Source organism: Dermacentor albipictus, chromosome 2 (assembly GCF_038994185.2).
Source record: "Dermacentor albipictus isolate Rhodes 1998 colony chromosome 2, USDA_Dalb.pri_finalv2, whole genome shotgun sequence".
NCBI lineage: Eukaryota > Metazoa > Arthropoda > Arachnida > Ixodida > Ixodidae > Dermacentor > Dermacentor albipictus.
Genome location: NC_091822.1, coordinates 86,585,449 through 86,605,339, shown reverse-complemented (window position 1 = coordinate 86,605,339; position 19,891 = coordinate 86,585,449). Strand labels below are relative to the sequence as shown.

At 47.3% G+C, this 19,891-nt stretch overlaps 1 protein-coding gene across 1 annotated transcript; it reads right to left on the bottom strand.

The window, feature by feature from the left end:
- Positions 1 to 8,433: 8,433 nt before the first annotated feature.
- LOC135900972 (uncharacterized) lies at positions 8,434 to 18,635 on the bottom strand. Its single transcript, XM_065430598.1, has 4 exons — positions 18,433 to 18,635; positions 16,344 to 16,458; positions 15,672 to 15,998; positions 8,434 to 8,682 (listed from the first exon to the last, which is right to left on the bottom strand). Exons 1-4 carry the CDS (start codon positions 18,633 to 18,635, stop codon positions 8,434 to 8,436), a joined length of 894 nt encoding a protein of 297 aa, XP_065286670.1.
- Between the last annotated feature and the right edge of the window lie 1,256 nt (positions 18,636 to 19,891).

Below are 19,891 nucleotides of genomic sequence, written 5' to 3'. Positions count from 1 at the left end.
TTATGGCAGAAGCTTTTCCCCCATTGCCTGATCGCTCCCTGAAGAGGGGGCGCACCGATGAACAATTCAACTTTTTTATGCAACCGAAAGTGTCCTTTCCTAAATACCACATTGGCCACAGTCAGTACGAAACGAAGACAGTCCGAATGATATCACCATTTCGTGTAGCCAAATCTATCACTGAAGCAATAGGCCCAGGTTATAAAGTAACGAAGATGGGAAGTGGCGATCTTCTACTCGAAGTTCGCGACAAGCCACAATATGACAAACTCTCAAAACTTGTAGCATTTGGGGACATTCCCGTTTCAGTAGGCCGACACAGGTCGATGAACACAGTGCGTGGTGTCATCTTGGAAGATGACCTTCTCGAACTTACCGAAAGTGAATTATTAAAAGGATGGCAACAGCAGAACGTCGTCAAGGTACTACAACGGGGGTGCTTGCCTAGCAGCACTAGTCCTAGGTTGTAGCGGTAGGCTTAAGCAGGTCGGTACAATGGCGAAACGGGAAAGCCAGCAATTCTCGTTGTCTTCACTTTCACAAGCACTATGCCCATTGCCCAGTGCCTTCAGTACAGTACCAAGGATAAAAATAAGGCGAGATGACAAAGAAATACCAACCAGGCACATAATCATCACTTTTGGAACTAGCAACTTACCAGACTCAATAGAAACAGGATACTGCAAACTGCGGGTAAGGCCATACATTCCTAACCCACGCTGATGCATCAAGTGTCGGCGGTTCAGGCACGGTTCGCAAAGCTGCTGAGGGCGCACTACTTGTGCAAAATGTGCATCAAACGAGCACTCTTCCGACACTTGCACTTCCACCACCCATTGTGCTAACTGTGACGGGGATCACCCAGAGTACTCCCGTTCTTGCCCTTCCTGGAAAAAAGAAAAACAAATCATCGAAATCAAAGTAAAAATGAACCTTTCCTTCCAAGAGGCGCGCAAACGCTTCTCCATCAATCAATCTATCCATCCTACACCGATGTGGCGCGCCGGGGGGCAGCGCTACATCCTTCGGCGGCCGCCCAAGTCGCACGGAGTGTGACGGCGGTCACGCCATCAGCCCCCCTCGGCTGGAACAGCCAGCGCTCTACCGGCCCCCACAAAGGAGGACCAGCAGACCCTCGAGCCTGTTGGACCCAAGGCCACTGCGCGTGCAGATAGGCCCACCACCCCCGCGAACGTGCGCGCTGCGAAGGCACTATTCACCGCCTCAGACGAGGTGATGGATACGAGCACAAATCCGGCGTCTCAGACGCCGAAGGAACGGCGCAGCTCCCTCGAGCGCGCCCGGAAGATGGAGAGATCTCATTTCACGGGGCCTGGAAAGGTCTCGTGAGATAATCTAATCTATATTTCTTAGACACACAGCACAAAACACATATATTATGGATGCACAGATAATACAATGGAACGTTAGGGGTTTACTCCACAACCTAGACGACATTAAAGAACTCTTAAATAAGTACAATCCAAAGGTGCTGTGTGTCCAAGAAACGCATCTTAATCCTTCACGCACGAACATTCTCCGGCAGTACGCCGTTTATCGAAAAGACCGCAACAACGCTCTTGCCCCATCTGGGGGTGTGCTATTATTGTAGATAAGGGTGTTGCTTGCCGGCAACTACAGCTTAAAACATCTCTAGAGGCAGTTGCAGTCCGGTACTGTTTAATAAACTGATCACAATTACCTCTGTATACATTCCCCCGAACTACCAACTTTCAAAAACAGAATTTCACACCTTTATCTATGAACTGCCCGAACCCTACATTGTCGTTGGCGATTTTAATGCACACAGCACCCTTTGGGGATGCCGTCGTTGTGATGCCAGAGGACGCTTAGTTGAAAACTTCCTCCTCACTACAGATGCTTGCTTGTTTAATGGGAAAGTACCTACATTTTACAGTGTCGCAAACAGAACATTTTCGTCTATCGATTTAAGCATTGCATCGAGTTTACTCTTGCCGCATCTGGAGTGGAACGTGATTAAGTATCCCGACGGGAGCGATCATTTCCCCATTGTCATAAAACTAACAAAAGGAGATGAGTGCTCTCCACATGTCTCCCGGTGGAAAGTCGATTGTGCCGACTGGACACGATGCAGGGAACTGACATATTTAACTTGGAATGATATCTGTAATCTTTCTATCGAATAAGCAGTGGCATATTTCACGGCGTTCATAGTTGATGCGGCGTCAACATGTATCCCCGTAACAAATGGATCGTCCTGTAAGCGACGTGTTCTATGGTGGAACGACGACTGCAAAAAAGCGCGTAGAAATCAAAATAAAGCTTGGAACAACCTTCGAGACTCTCCAACTACGGAGAATTTGATAATTTTCAATAAAATAAAGAGTGAGGGTAGAAGAACGCAGCGCCGTGTCAAAAGGGAGAGCTGGCAAAGATATATTTCTAGCATTAACTCTTATACTGACGAACGAAAAGCCTGGAACAGAGTGAATCAAATCAAACCAAATCAAAGGTCGGCAAACTCATCCTCTACAGCTAGTAAACACGCAAGGAAATACTCTTCAGGACCAAGCTGACTCTTTAGGGGCACATTTTGAAAACATTTCTAGCTCATTGCATTACTCCGATGCATTTCTTAGATACCAGCAACAAGCTGAGAGACGGCCTCTGGACCTAAAAGGAAAGAGTAATGAATCCTACAACCGTCCTTTTAATATGGCAGAATTTCAGGATGCACTACATAGTTGTAATAAATCAGCTCCTGGAACCGATCGAATAATTTACGAGATGATTCAACACCTACATCCCGAAGCACACAAAACACTCCTTTCTCTTTTTACCGCCATATTCTCTGCCAGCTATATCCCGTTAGTCTGGAAGCAAGCAGTCATAATCCCCATTCTGAAAGAGGGCAAGGACCCGTCTTTGGCCAGTAGCTATAGGCCTACAGCACTAACAAGCTGCCATTGTAAGTTTTTTGAGAAAATTACTAACCGTCGCTTGGTGCATTTTCTTGAAAGTAACAAGATACTAGATCCCTTGCAGTGTGGCTTCAGGGAACATAGATCCACAACAGATCAACTTGTCCGTATTGAGACAAACATCCGGGACGCCTTTGTGCACAAACAGTTTTTCTTATCAGTATTTTTAGACATGGAGAAAGCGAACGATACTACTTGGCGTTTCGGAATTCTTCGTGATCTAACTGGAATGGGCATCCGAGGCAACTTGCTAAAGGTGATTGAAAGTTATCTGTGCAACCGCACATTTCATGTTCGTATTGGTAATGTCCTATCGCGTCTATTTACTCAGGAGACTGGTGTGCCACAAGGTGAAGTGCTGAGCTGTACTTTATTCCTTGACAAAATGAATGCGCTCCACGCTATCATACCACGTACAATGTTTTATTTCGTATACGATGATAATATCAAAATAGGTTACAAATCATGTAATCTTAGTATCTGCGAGCGACAAGTGCAGCTTGGCCTGAATAAGTTGTCTAAGTGGGCAGGTGAGAACGGCTTTAAACTAAACCCTGAGAAAAGTACATGCATTCTTTTCTCCAATAAGAGAAGGGTAATACCGGAGCCCGTTATTGATCTTAATGGAGAACGGCTATCTGTTAGTCATGAACATAAATTTCTAGGCCTCATTTTAGACTCCAAACTAACTTTTATCCCACTCTTAAAATATTTGAAAATGAAATGCTTGAGGACAACGAATCTACTGAAGCTCTTGTCCCGCACATCTTGGGGAAGTGACAGACGATGCCTCTTGAGCTTGTACAAAAGCCTTATACGGTCACGCCTTGACTACGGAGTCATTGTGTATAACTCTGCGACGCCTAGTGCTTTGAAGATGCTCGATTCCGTCCCCCACTTGGGTATCCGTCTTGCTGCTGGTGCGTTCAGGACTAGCCCCGTACAAAGCCTGTATGCTGAATCTAACGAATGGTCCCTGCATCTTCAAAGAACATATTTAAGTCTCTCATACGCCCTCAAAGTGAAATCAGATTTCCATTATCCATGCCATTCAGTTATTTACGACCTGTCTACGGCCAGGCTTTTCCGTAACCGCCCAGGCACTAGACCTCCTCTGTCCCTTCGGTTGGAAGCATTGTCCGAAGAAACAGGTGCGCCGATTTTAGAGAACATCATAATGGCAACTGCGCGGCTTCCACCGCCGTGGGAGCGGCAGTCTATCGAATGGGACGTCTCGTTTGCAGAAATATCAAAACGTGCACCTGGGGCACACATAGGGTCACATTTTTTTTAGCTTCAGGAGAAATATTCTTCTGCTGAATTTTACACAGATGCCTCTAAGTCTTCTTCTGGTGTTGCTTACGCAGCACTAGGACCAGCATTCCTAATATCCGGTACATTGAACCCACATACATGTATCTTTACAGCGGAAGCATATGCAATACTCTCTGGAGTGAAGCATATCAGGCAAACGAATCTTATAGGGCTATAGTGTCCACAGACTCATTCAGTGTAGTGTGAGCCCTTATGAATGTACGTAAACATAAAAACACTGTCTTTAATGAACTGTATACATTGCTATGCTCAGCTTATAGTGCTAAACAAATGATCATCCTATGCTGGGTACCTGGCCACTGTGGCATAAAGGGCAACGAAGCTGCTGACGAGAAAGCTACTTCAGTAGCTTTTAGTGACACGGACATAAACATACCCATCCCAGCCACAGATCTTAAAGCATACTTGCGTCACAAGCTCAAAATCTATTGGCAGCAATAGTGGAATGCTGAGATATCAAATAATATGCACTTGATCAAACCCTAATTAGGATATTGGGTATCGGAGAGAACATCACGATAAAACGAAGCGCTCCTTTGCCGATTAAGAATAGGACACACTTACGGCACTCACTCTTACCTCTTGACTGGGGGGTATCCTCCCACTTGTAGTAAGTGCGGCCAAAATCTCACAGTCCTGCACGTTCTTATTCAATGGAAGCACAGAGGAAAAGTATTTCATTTCCGCATATAGCGAAACTATTCCTCTTCGCCCGCTTTTTAATCCGAAACTAGTTTGAGTTTTTAGCTGAAAGAGACACTCTCGAAATCATTTGGCCAGGAAATTTTTAGCTCACGTATAACAGCCCTGTACTCAAAGGCTTTCTTGAAGCAGAAGTGTCAATGTTATGTTTTATTGCATCATGATTTCAACGAAACTTCATTACCATAGCTGGCGTCCGCGGGTTCTTCGTATTTTAGCTTGCCGCCTTCTCAGTCTCGGTAGTAGTCGAAAATTAATTATTCTGCTTCAATATTTAATGAAAATGGCCAAACGTTTCTGCCTTTTCTTCATTATGCTTTTTCTTCGAGCGCTCTACTTCTTTTCGTATTTGTTGAATGGCGGTGACGTCGTGTTTTCTTGAAGAGCGGTGGTCCTCTATTGATGCGCAGCCTAATCACACATTTAAGAAAAGCCGAGTGAATCTACCAGCAACAAGCTAAAGTTTGTTTTAGTAGAGACCAGTGGCTAATCCCTGACAGGTAAGAAGAACAAAAGCCGGATTTTCCTATTTCATCATCAGAAGGCGCAACCTCCCACGAACGAATACAACTCCAATTTCTTATACTTCTCAAAAGGAGAATGCTTGCTCGCATTAAGGAATGTTAATTGAAACAAACCCCACACGTAACTATTATTATTATTATTATCATTATTATTATTGTTGTTGTAGCAGTTCATTGTTTTCTTCAACAACGTATGTAGTTGACAGAGGTCGAAGGAAGGAACAAGACTTACTTGCCGCGGTGGCTTAGTAACTATTGTGTTGCGCTCCTAAGCACGAGGTCGCGGGATCAAATCCCGGCCGCGGCAATCGCATGTAGGAATTCATTGTCTAATTCATTGCCTGCATCATTCACAATGCACCGTTAACATTACCTTTGTCATGGCGCTCTTTGGCCATGCCTGGCCCTTGCGCCATAAAACACCACACATCATCATGTACACATCACATGCGACAGTCTCTACATTGATGAAGTGTGAGAATCATGAGTACTCTGTAGTAGAGACATTATGCAACATATCACAGACACGTTGGAATAAATATTGGATCACATTGTTCTTGCATCATAATATATCACAGGTAACGGCATGCATCGTTTAAAAAAACTGTTGTAGGCTGCACAAGTACACAGTAATAACAACTGGGTTAAACTGCACCAGACGCAGAAATGAGCAGGTGCTTAAATCACACGCCAACCGAGTATTTATCACATCACTACATGTGAAAGGAACATGCAGTTGTGGCGCTCTGAAACACAAAGAGCCATAACATCATACTTTGATATTCAGTAAGACGAACTGCATAAATATTGCACACAAATTGCACCACTAGGGCTAAATATACAATGTATCACAACCTGAAAGATCACTGAATGACAACAAAATGTTTGATAATGAGACAGATGTGCAAGAAAAGAGACATTCCAGCTAAGTACGTAGTGACACAAACAAATATGCATATGCAACAAACAAAAAATAAACATTACAAATTAAAAGAAGGAGCATAGGCAAGAAATTTTCATAACTTCTTTATTCTTTTTTGCTGTGTATATTGATACGTTGCTTTCGACATTATATTAAGGCCTGAAACTTTCACCATTCGACGACAAGGTTTAAATTGTAAAACACTTGCAGTGTGGCGTCGTGCTTAAATTAACATGACAATAACTAAGCCTACTGGCACTTGTGCAGGTGAGCCTGATGGTTTGCACGCTCTTATTGCTGAAGTAAACCTTGAAGAAAAAATTCATGCTGCAATGGCTATGCTACTTATGGTTGCATTAAAGGGTGACTTCAGCAATTATTTATTTGCAAACTAGCAATATTCGCCCTTCATATCATTAATACATCAGCAAATTTTAAGATAAGTTACAAATTCCTTGCCTATGGGCACGTTGCAAGTGCTAGGCGGCGCCCTGTCTTTTCGACCCCTAGCGCCATCTGACGAGTAGTTGCGCGAATGTGGTAGGATTACTCACGGCGTCAGCAGCCCGCACTGCGTGTTTGGCGTCCTGTCAAACGGTAGCGATGGCGCGAAACAGCGTGCCGATATTAATTTTAACCGGGTTTCGGGGAATTGCAAGATCTTCATAGTTTTTTTCGTGAAAAGAATTTAGAGAAAGGAAGTCGTCTATTTGAAGTGGGGCACGTCTACGACGTGAGGGAAGTGTTGAACTCGCACTGATCGGAAGTGACTGCTAGGTTTATTCCGCAAACAAAAAATAATGCACCAGCGAGATGCGTGAAGCTCAGTGTAATTTACTTCGTTATCTACGGTGTGGACGCATGAAATTGTAGGCAAAATTGATTCTTGAAGATCGGCGACAGCAGACAAATCCTAGCGGGGAGCTGCGATTGCCGTGCTGGCATCGCAGGGAAATGCAAGGACGCCGCGGTAGTTTCCCTGTACATACATGACGGCAAATACGAATCCAAAATATCTCATCCAAGAACGTGGGGCGTACGAACGACTCGTAAGACCTACCAGAGGTATTCTAACGTTGCTCTCCCCAAACACAAAAGAAAGGGGATTAACTTACCAGTTGTGTTAGACTACGCTGCGAAAATATTTTCGGCAAAGTTACTGGAAGTGCGTTACTTTTATGTTGCGATTTTTTAGTACGTGCAAAGGAAGTTCCAAGAAACCACGTTGTCAAAAATTTTGGTGATCTCATCTGCACCTTCGTTGTTATGCTGGGCGCAGAAGAGTGTATGCCAGCTCAGCCGGCTGCAACCCCTCCTCAAATCTCGGCAAGCCCTAGCGCTGTTTGAATGGGAGAGGATTGGGAAAGAGTTCCACGGCTTTACTGCGGTACAGTGTAGGAACAAACTACTTTGTTTGATGCATATCCTCGTACGCACTGCAGGCAGTGGCGTAGCAAGGGGGGGTGTCATATACGTCTGGAGACACACGGAAATTGTTGATATCCTCGCCTTCCTCCAATAAACCCGGGGGAGGGGACAGAAGACCTATGGGCCCCGGGTGCCAGACGACCTAGCTACGCCACTGACTGTAGGTGTCCCGTTGCTGCGATAATTGCTGTAAAAGCAAAGAATTCAGCGTTGTAACGCACTTGGCATAACGCCGGAACATAAAACAGCTTATGCCGTCGGACGAGCACTATCCAGTGTTGCCGCCGTTCTGCTTCATACGGTCGGCTTGGAAACCTGTAAAACTTTGTTCCTCGTGAGTTGGTGTACGTGCTGTTGCAGCCCACTACTCAACAGCTCGGTTTGCACATCGACATTGCTCAGAAAAGGCAACAGCTACGCGCGAAACAGTGCACATACAGGCTTTCCGAACGCAAGCGGGCCGGTCGTATCCTGCCGGTTCCGCGCTCGCCGCCGCGAGGGGCGCCCTAGTAGGCGCGGGAACTACGTTCGCAACCTGCCTATGCTACCTTTGCTTCCTTTACTTATGTGGGGCCTGAGAGGGGGGAGGGGCTTGGCCGCCACCATGCTCCAGTGCAGCCAGCAGCAGCTGAAGCAGGCGCTCGTTGGTCTCGCGCGACCGACGCGCCACTTCGAGGCGCTGCCGCTGCACTTCGAGGCGCTGCGACTGCACTTCCCGCATTCCCGCCACCTCCTCCCTAAGGTGCCGCAGGTTCTCCATGTGGGCCTCGTGGTGCTGCCGCAGGCTCTGCATGTGGGCCTCGTGGTGCTGTTAGCAAAGATGTGTAATTAGTTTAATTACAGAAGCTCAGTAACAAGGCCTTCGTGTGTTGCATTCATCCGCATTTGCAGGCTATTGTCTTGTCATTGTGTATTCAAACACTGGAAATATCTTTCTGGCCCATCAAACTTGTGCCGTCGCATTCCATTAAGGTGTGTTACATTGCTATACCTGCTTCCTTGAACTTAACGCCACTTTTTCTTTTTGCCACATAATTGCGTAGATAATTACACATGTTATCTCACGCGAATGTGTACAAGATATCACCACAGGACTACACGTATACGTTATACTTGTCCCCGCAGGGGCGTCTGCGCAAGCAGGCGTTTGGTGTGTTGCGACACAACGGACCCGAGCACACGAGGGTTGAACCCTCCCGCGTGTAGCCGTGCGCGGCTTAGCTGTGTCCGGGGAAAGGGGGATCTTGGGGGTTGAGCCGATGCCGGGTGTTCGGACCTTTAAGGCCCCCCAGCGGAGGCAGCACGCCTCTTTGGCCTCTGCTTCACGTAGACGGCACCCCCGGACTGACCCACCCGGGGGAAATCGGTAGTCGCCTTTTCCTGTCTCTCTCTTCTCAAACCTTCGTCTTTATCTCTCACTTTACATCTTTCCTGTCTTCTTCTCTCTTCCATTTACTTCCTTTCTCCACGGCGGCAAGGGTTAACCTTGTGTGGATATCCTACCTTGGGTACACCATATTGGATTATAGTGATGGCGTACGGCTGGCGTCGTGCAGGCTTGTACACAAGCTGTGCCACGTCCCCTCGTTGGGCTCTGCGGTGGGCGGTCGGTGCTGTTGCCGAACATACACATTTTCCTATGGCAGCGCAAGCCTCTGTTGTTTATGATCGGCGTCTGAAGAGATGCCGCACCGAAGTACCATTTCAATTTTCCTTTCAAAGCAACGCCCCAACATTTCCAAAGTACTATGTAGTGCATAGTGAAAGCAACATTCCGGTAAGGAAACTCTCTCCTTTCCTGGTAGCGAAGTGTCTGAAAGACAAAATCGGACCAACATACAAAGCATCCAAAATGTCTAGCGGGGACCTCCTCCTAGAACTGAATAACAAAGATCAAGCAGATAAGCTCTCTGAACTTACCAGTATTGGCGAAGCGACAGTGACTATTTCAGCCCACAGAACACTTAACCCTTTCGCTGTCACGGACGTACGGGTACGTCATCGTGCTTCCGCCCCTACATGTCACTGACGTACCGGTACGTTCTCTATCGCGCGTTCAAAATTTCGCGCCTGAGCGCAAAGCTGGCGCTCCTGGATTGGCCACGCTATCTGTTGACTCCTTCTACAAGTTCGTATATTCGCCCCGACCTGTCCAAGTCCATGTAGTGAAGAGTACGGTGCGACTGCCACTCCCCACTTTCTCTTTGCTGAGTGGCGCGGTGGCTCCGCGTTCGCTGTATCATGCGTCGCGCGCGTGTGGTTATGGGTTCAAGGGTTGTTCTGCCTCTTCTGCCTTCTCCGCTGGTTTGAAGGTTTTGTTTTTCTTCTCTTGGTGTGTCTGCTACGGCGCGTCAAATTCAGGCGCACGTGCCGTTGCCTCTCCGAAAAGAGTGACTCGATTGCTGCTTTCGCTCTCTCGCCGCACCCTCGCTTCCGACTTGCAGCAGTAAATATAAAGCCCTTCGAACTTTGTTTAGCCTTTTTCCATTTCCCTCTGTCTTGTTCACGCAACGTCCCATTTCTCTTGTGCGGGCGACTGAAAGCGCATCCTCCTCCCTGCGCGCGGTTACTTTCGGATGGCTGAGCGCGCGGGACCTTCGTCTGCTCATTGGAGCGGTGGCTCAATTCCGATTCAGAATACGAGCCGAGCTCGGATTCGAACTCGGACAGAGTCGCATGCGAGGAAGAGGGTTCTGCATCGTCAGATTCGGATGTTGAACGGATTTTATAGTCAGGCTGATGATGATGATGATGTTTACTAACAACAGCTGCAGAACACTGAAATGTGCATATTGCATTGACTATGTTATTTGTATACCAATTATAATCAAACATAAATTGCTATGTTCATTCCCTGTTATGCTCGTTCCCTAAAACCAACCCGACACTGGGGGTGCGTCACGGCCAGAAAGGTCCGACAGCGAAAGGGTTAATACAAGCAGGGGAGTAATATCTGAACAAGACTTCATTGGTTTAAGCGACGACGAATAGCTGGAAGGTTTTCAGGAACAAAATGTCACCAAAGTAGAAAGAATAGTAATCCGAAGAAACGATCAAGAAATCCCCACCAAACATGTTATACTCACCTTCGGAACAAGCGTAATGCCTACTTCACTCGATGTAAGTTATGTCAAAGTCAATGTGAGACCGTATATCCCGAATCCCAGACGGTGTTTTAAGTGCCAAAGATTTGGACATGCTTCACATGCATGCCGAGGACAAACAACCTCTGCTAAATGCAGTTCCAACGACCACCAATCAGAGAATTGCACTTCTTCGCCACATTGTGTTAACTGCAAGGGAGATCACCCAGCTTATTCGCGGTCCTGCCCTTGCTGGAAAAAAGAAAAAGAAGTTATAGCACTAACTGTTAAAGAAAAAATCTCGTTCTTCGAAGCCAGAAAAAGACTGTCGTACCGTCCCCGAAGAAGTTATGCCGAAGTGACGCAGGCGGGGGCAGCGTCACAGAGGCCTCCGGAGTCCTCCGAGCCCACGCGCAGTGGTGCCGCAGTGACTCCTCCCGCCCCCGTGGTGGAAGCAGTCAGTACTGCTCCAACCTGTTCGACGGCCCTGCAGACACCAGCCCAGCAGGGCCCTAAAATCAAACGAACGCCAAGGCCCAAGGCACGTGTCTCGGCGCCTAACTCTCGGTCCTCCAGCGCCTCAGAGAGAGCGATGGAGGTCGACACAAAAACTCAGGTGTCATTGACACCGAAGGATAAGCGCTCTCTCGAGCGTGGTAAGAGGGACAAAATCCCAATAACAACTCAAGATAAGAAAGCGTTAACCTAAAGGTTATCGCTCATTTGTATTAGCCTTTTTAAATCCATGTCACCTATACCACACCTCTTAATTTTTCCGTAATGCCATTTCTTATCGTTCCATTTTAAAATGGCTTTTATTATCCACTGGAATTGTAGAGGGTTTTTACACAACTTAGGTGACATTGAAGACGTATTAATAAACTTCTCTCCTGTAGCCCTGTGTTTACAGGAAACAAACCTAGGCGAAAAACACAAAAACATTTTGAAAGGTCTCACTGTTGTACGGCGCGACCGTACTCAGGCGAACCGGCTGTCAGGTGGTGTAGCCATTGTCCTGCCAGGTGGTATAGCAGCCAGAGAAGTTCCCATTAACACTCACATAGATGCCGTTGCTGTCACCGTTTTAGCTCACAAAACCATCACCATTTGTTCAGTATACATACCGCCGCATTTATATTTTACCGTAAGAGACCTAGAGTTAATTTTAAACCAGCTACCCGAACCATTTTTATTAGCCGGTGATCTTAATTCACATAACACGTTGTGGGGTAGTCAAACAACTGACACCAGGGGTCAAACGCTTGAAGATTTTATCCTAACAAATAACATATGCCTTTTAAACACCGGTGCGGCAACTTACTACTCCCCAAGCACAGGCACTATGAGTTGCTTAGATCTGGCACTATGCTCTCCATCTCTCTTTGACGATTTTTAATGGAGTGTTATTGACAACCCCTATGGTAGTGACCATATGCCTGCTATTATTAAAAGAAAATCTCCTTCTCCTACCATACCATTAAGACCACCCCGTTGGAAACTCCACCTAGCAGACTGGCCTCTCTTTACTGAAAAGGCCAGTCTGGATAACATATCAGATGAGCTAACCATAGATGAAATGAATGATAAGATCACCGCCTGTATACTTGCTGCAGCAGCAGAAACAATCCCACAATCCTCTGGCTTATTAAGAAAAAACCTGAAACCCTGGTGGACGAAGGAATGTACACAAACAAAAAAACTACAAAACTAAGTGTGGGGTATCTTTCGGCGATACCCAACACAAGACAATCTACTCTCCTTCAAAAAAAGCAAAAGCGAAAGCCAGGTACACACGCAGACAAGCCGAAAGACAGTCCTGGAAAAATTATGTCTCGTCTATAAATACTTCAACAACATCCAAACGAATGTGGGATCAGGTTCGTAAGTTCAGAGGCGACTACGCTTCTTACACTATCCCCATACTATCACCTCCAGGCACGCAAAAAAATATAGACGAACAAGCAGACATATTAGGACAACACTTCCATACTATATCAAGCTCAGTAAACTATTCAGCTGCATTTCTAAAACATAAGCAATTAACAGAAAAACTAAAGCTTCCGACCACAGGAAGTTCAGAAAGACCGTATAATGCCGCTTTAACACTACCGGAAATCAATAGAGTACTAACAACTGACAAAAAAACAGCACCTGGTCCGGACAGGGTACATTACGCGATGCTCCCTCATCTATCTCCTAATGCAGTTGAAACCTTGCTTCGTTTTTTTAAATAAAATCTGGGAAACGGGAAAAATGCCGCAAGAGTGGAAGAAAGCTATCATAATCCCGTTCTTGAAAGCTGGAAAACCTCCCACAACAGCAACCAGTTATAGACCCATAGCACTCACAAGTTGTCTTGCAAAGTCCTATGAAGCTATCATCAACATAAGATTGACATACATCCTTGAAACAGAGAACATGCTAGATAACCATCAGTGTGGATACAAGAAAGGTTGCACCACAACAGATCACCTAGTCCGGCTAGAAGACGAGATACGTGCGGCCCTTTTACACAAACAATATTGTCTCACTGTTTTCTTTGATTTAGAAAAGGCCTACGACACAACATGTAGGTTTGGTATCTTAAGGGACTTAGCAGATTTAGGAATCCGAGGTAGAATGCTCAAATGTCTAGCCGATTTCATGTCGGACCGAACATTCCAGGTGCGTTTAGGAACGGCGCTGTCACGTATATTCATCCAGGAAAATGGAGTACCACAAGGATGCGTACTAAGTACAACACTCTTTATAGTAAAAATGAACTCTGTTAGCAAAGTCATCCCCCCCTCTTATGCACTCGATATATGTGGATGATCTGCAAATAGCGTGCCGCGCCTCAAACTTACAAACATGTGAAAGACAGCTCCAGATAACAATTAATAAACTAACCGAGTGGGCTGAGTAAAATGGCTTCCGCTTCTCTACTCAAGAAACCGTTACAGTGCTATTCTCGCAAAAACGAGGATTGTACTCAGACCCGCTTCTAAAATTGAATGATGTCGCACTGCCGGTAAAACATGAATGTAAATTCTTGGGAGTAATCTTTGATAAAAAACTTCCTAGCCCACATTAAAACATTAAAAATTAAGGCAAATAAAGCATTGAATATCCTAAAAGTTCTGTCTCTTAAGCACTGGGGTTCCGACCGAACTTGTCTTTTACTTATTTACCGGTCTCTTGTGCGTAGCCTTTTAAACTACGGCTCCGTGGTTTACGGTTCAGCCAGACAGTCCTACATCCATCGACTTGATCCGGTACATAACCTTGGACTGCGACTGGCAAGTGGTGCCTACCGAACTTCACCTATTCCAAGTTTATACGTCGAGTGTAATGAACCCTCCTTACAGCAGCGCAGAGCATTCCTCACATTTTCCTACGTACTCAAAATTCAGTCATCACCCCAACACATATGCTACAACATCCTCACACAATGCAACACACGCTTACACTACACAAATAAACCGAATATGATTAGGCCACTTGTCCTGCGGTATCAGTAATACTGTCGGGATTATGACATTCCCCACGAAGTCCTCCAGGTTGCCAAGAAACCACAACGGTTGGCTCCGTGGTACGATTTCACACACTTATGTGATTGGACGTTAACACATCTAAAGAAAAGAGACATCCCACACGAACACATTATACAAGAATTTCGTGCACTTCAGGACAAATATCAAAATAACATGCAATATTACACTGATGGCTCTAAAACAAAAGATCACGTGGGTGTGGGGGCCGTAGCGGAAAATTGGGAAACAAGTATTCGATTACCACAACACGCTTCTGTTTTCACGGCTGAAGTTTACGCTATCTGGGTTGTTGTTAAAAAGATTATAACTGATTAACAGAAACATGCAGTCATATACACTGACTCTTTAAGCTCACTGAAGGCTCTACAGTTGAAATCTGAGTGTGAACCCCTGATAGGAGACATTTTAAACATGTTGGTGCTTAACGAATACGGGAGGTCAATTCGTTTCTGTTGGGTCCCAAGCCATGTTGGGATACCAGGTAACGAAGCAGCTGATAGATGTGCATTGACGGCAGCGCACAAAGATATTACAAACACGAAACTCCCATATAATGATAGCATCCGTGCAATTAGAAAAGCCTTCACGGTAAAATGGCAACGCGAATGGGACCGTTATGCCGACAAGCTACATCTCACGAAACCCATAGTTGGCGAGTGGAAGTCATGCTATCATCAGGAGCGGTTCATCGAAGTAGTTTTATGCCGACTACGCATTGGGCACACACACCTCACGCACAATTACTTACCAAAGAGGACACACCAACATGCGAGAAATGTCAACAGCCACTAACAGTTATGCACATATTACTCACATGTACGCAGACTGAAACACACAGACGAACACTTTTGCACAAATTATATCAACTACACATACCTTTACAGCCTGCTCTAATTTTAGGTGATGATCCGCTAGTCCCATTATGTGACGTCCGTAAATTTCTACACGACACTGGATTTTTACATAAAATATAGATTAACAAAGCCTTTTCCTGCATAAACTTGATTTTAAAACACCTCGTGTTTGGCGCAGCATAGCCTCAGCCGCTTTTGCGCCATTAAACCCCATTTTACTTACTAACTAACGTTATACTTGTTCACTGATTAATATAATTTTTAGAGAGGTCATATGCTCATCAATTTCATACGCAAAAAAATATACATCTGTGGCCTTACACATACCTGCCGGTTTTGCTCCAGCAGTTGTTGGCGGAAGCGGGCGTCCTCTTGAGCTCTGGCTTCCGCTAACTGGCCCTGGCGAACGTATTCGGCAGTAGCCGTCACCACGGCACCATCGAGTTCCTGCTGCCTGGGCTGTCTACGGGGTGCCCGTGGCTCTCGAGGGGTAGGCTGCGGCACCCGGGGGCTAGGCTGCGCCACCTGCGGGGTTGGCTGCGGCACCTGCGCGGTTGGCTGCGGCACCTGGGTGGTAGGCCGCGGCACCTGGGTGGTGGTAGGTTGCGCCACCTGGGTGGTAGGCTGAGGTACCTGGGGGGTAGGCCGCAGCACCTGGGGGGTAGCGGGTGGCTCTTCATGCAAGGCAAAAGCAAAGACTGCTCATTCACTGTTATCCGACCTACACAGATTGATTGTCCTAACCAGTCACTTTGAAATGTCATTATAGCTGCATAGCTACAATAATGATACACAAAACAGGTAGTTAGAGCAAAAGATGCCACAGAAAGCTGCTGGTAGCAGTAACCTATAAGAATCACAAGGAATCTCTATTAAAACATAATGTCATTTGTAGTCTTGCATTTCTCCTCCATGAATAAGCGCTGGATGCTGGACACAAAGGTAATAACAGCAACTGCAAACAACAATGCTACTACAAAATCTAGGTCACTGCCTTACGTGTAAGGCCACTTGGCGCAGCAACAGCTGCAGGGCCCGACACCACGAAGGCAGTTGTCGCTGGTGGATGTCTGCGGGAAGCGCTGGGCCCTGCAGCTTCCTCTGAACTTGTGTCCTGCAGTCAGAGTAGTGTTCAGACATTGCGAGCAGTGTGTGCAATGCGCATCATGTACACAAGTTGCTGCTCAGAGTACATAACCTATATTGTCACTTGCACAAAAAAAGGGCTTAAAACATTTTGCAATATTGTGTTACAATGTAATGCTGAAAGTTTGTGAGGCCACAGCAGGTCACACAAACAACACTTTTTTAAATCCAATGTACGCACCTCGCTATCGGGGAAGAACTGCGGGGGGGAGGGAAACAAGGACCCCTCCTGTCCTCATAAGGACGTCGAGGATGCGGCCGTCGACGCCACCCACTTTGCCACCTCCAGTAGCCCTGCAAACACGGCAACAACGATAACGTGAAACGACGTTACTGTCAGCATCATTAGAAGGTCACGTCTTCCCGCTCGCGGCCCTGGCCACTTCTTTTTTCGCTTTATGGGCCACCTTGGCCCAATGGTTGCGCCAACGGCTGGTGGTCTTTACGGCTGGCCCCTGTTCGTTAAGGGCCCGTACATGGTTAATCCGCCCATCCGTTCCGCCCTCATCCGCCCGCGTGCTGATGGCTCTCTACTGGTGAGCGAGGTGCGGTAGCAACTTTCCCGTCCGCACGCCTGCTCGTCTCTCATTGGCTGGTCCGAGGCGGATGGTTCGGCTGTCGTCACAGCAAACATGGCGCGTGCTCGAAGCGAAGCGGGGACCTAAGGCCTAAGCTACAGCCGCGTCAGAAACAGTATATTTTTTCTGCTTTTTGTGATTTTTACTAGAGTTATCTGGCACCCACGGAGATAGTCATGGAAAGCAGCAAGCCGGTGTACCCTTCCAGACCTCATCAGTGCGTGCGATCGCCAACAGAAACAGACGGAGCGCAGGAAGTGTGTGTTGTGTTTACGAGAGCGTCGGAAGAAACATTTGAAGCCGTCGACTTCGTGATTTCTTGTGCCATGCTTCGCGTGTGCGTCGCAGACGAGAACTCCATCACATACACGTGCACTCTGAGCAGCACACACGTTCAAGGCGTGGCGAAATAAGTAGCGTCCGATTGGCGCACCCGGCGTACACGTTTGGTTTCTGCTCTGTGTATGCGGATCGTTGCCGCGGAGTGGTGAACGCCAGCCCTTCGCAACTTTCAGAAGTAATGATACGATCAGTAGCGATAAGTTTTTATCGCCTCGTTATCGCTGCCATTCTGCGTGTGCTATACTGCGTGTGAGCCGTTTTGCCGGCTGCGATGCGCCGTGGTGACCGCGACGTTCGAGCTGTGCTCTGCTGTTATGAAGTGCCTTTGCAAACTACAAATCGTGACATGTATGTGCGATGTGTTGCAGCGTTACTGGGAGTAGAAGTGGTCGTACTACGCGATGTTCTGTGCTCAGAAGTGAACTGAGCGTAAGTGTTGCCGATCGCGTTTTCATATTTAGTACCCTTACAGATAAGCCCTATCACACCGGCCTCTTCTGCTTCGTACATCTATCGTTTCTTTAAAAAGTTGTTATGCGTGGTTGAAGATGCTTCTATGGGTGGGGGGAAATTAGGGAACATCATAATAATTGCATACGTCAAGACGTTCAGCTTTTTTTTTTACTTTTGTTTATTTCTTGATCGTGTATCACACAACGTTATAAGAAAAATATTTGTTTCCGGAAACGAAGTCAACAAAGCCAGACGAAAAATCTATTGTGTTGGAAGTGGAACTTTTTTTATATCCCGGCACATGCTGGTACAGGTATGGTCAAGATTGCGTGCGTGCCATCGCATAGCCCACGGAGCACCACGCGCCAGCTCGCAAGCAATGCCAGTGCGCGGTGTAGCACGCGCATTGCTTGCGCGCTGGCGCGTGGTGTGCCGTTGCGCGCGATTTTAAAAAAGCAGAACGCGACGCGCACAGGCAAAAAAAAAGTAAGCGGCGCGCGCTGTCTGTCTGTCTGAAAAACATTTATTTACATAAGTTTTGCGCCCGCACTAGGTGGGCTCCCCCTTACGGAAGCCCATTGGCGTCGGCCGCCGCCCGGGCCTGCTCGACCAAGGCCCGTTGAGCCGTCAGGTCAGAGCAGCCGAGCAGGGCTGCCTCCCAGTCCTCCCGGGAAGGGTTGGGTAAGGGGGTTAGATTTGGGGTTTTTTGACATGCCCACACTGTGTGGAACATGTCTGAGGACTTCTCCCCACAGTGCGGGCATTCCCCCATGCAAGCGCGGTCAAAGTATTTTAAGGCTGCCGGGCACAGCAGAGTTTTGGTGTAAAGGCGCAAGAGAATGCGCTCCTGCGCCTTAGTGAGGCCCTTACAGGGCTTGGGATAGATGGCATGGCCAGATTGGTAGAGCTGAACGATCTCTTTGAAAGTATAGGCGGGATTGGGTTCGGGGTCCGGATCGGTGGGGGACGAAGATGATGCCCGGAAAGTGAGCGCGCGGGCGACGGCATCGGCCGTCTCGTTTCCTTCGAGGCCCGTGTGAGCGGGAGTCCAGATAATCGTACGGTGCGAGGGGGCACCGAGATAGTCGCTGTTTTGCAAAATTTTGTAGGCAAGGTACGGTATGTGCCCCTGCTCAATATTGCGGCAAGCACCCCACGAGTCGGTGATGATGACCCGCGAGTGTTGATCTGCGGCGGCTAGCGCGATGGCAACCACCTCCGCATGTGTAATGGTGTGTGCACGGAAAGCGAGTCCGTTTACTGCCTTGCTTTGGTGGACGACTGCGGCCGTGCACCAACCCCCATAGTACGGGCCGGAGGCGTCCACACGGAAGACACCGTGTTTGTGTCCGCACGGGGGAAAGGGAGCGAAGCGGGTCGGCAGAAGAAAAACAAGAAGAAAAAGCTAGGAAAAGGAGGCGCCGTGCGGCTGCTGTTCCTGTTGCCATGACAACGTAAACAATCGTGTGCGCCGCCATTTTTCTAGTGCATCGCCCTCCTTTTAGGGCCGTAACTGAAGGGTACCTTCGCGCTAGCGTCGAAAGAGCGCCTGCTCGAAAACAGCCATTGGCAGCCATGCGGAGATTCACCCATGTGACGCGGGCGCCAGCGATTACGTTAAATTATGGGGTTTTACGTGCCAAAACCACTTTCTGATTATGAGGCACGACGTAGTAGAGTACTCCGGAAATTTTGACCACCTGGGGTTCTTTAACGTGCACCTAAATCTAAGTACACGGTTGTTTTTGCATTTCGCCCCCATCGAAATGTGGCCGCCGTGGCCGGGATTCGATCCCGCGACCTCGTGCTCAGCAGCCCAACACCATAGCCACTGAGCAACCACGGCGGGTGCGATTACTTTGGAACCTTCGAGGACTCTTGTATAAAAGCCGACGCGCTTGGCCGGCAGATCACATTTTCGAAGATCGCCGGCTGTGTTCGCCGCAATCGCCGTTTTTAGTGCAGCCTATTTTGCCGGCACAGGTTCACCTAATCAAAAAAAACTAGTTTCGTCCCACCCAGTTTTGC

Excerpts from the sequence above, each read along its gene's own strand:
- LOC135900972 (XM_065430598.1), bottom strand. The coding sequence starts at position 18,635 with ATGGGGGAATGCCCGCACTGTGGGGAGAAGTCCTCAGACATGTTCCAC. Across the intron at positions 16,459-18,432 it reads GCCGACGCCAATGGGCTTCC|GACACAAGTTCAGAGGAAGC; the intron begins GTAAGGGGGAGC and ends CTCTGACTGCAG. Across the intron at positions 15,999-16,343 it reads TGCGCCAAGTGGCCTTACAC|GTGCTGCGGCCTACCCCCCA; the intron begins GTAAGGCAGTGA and ends GCTACCCCCCAG.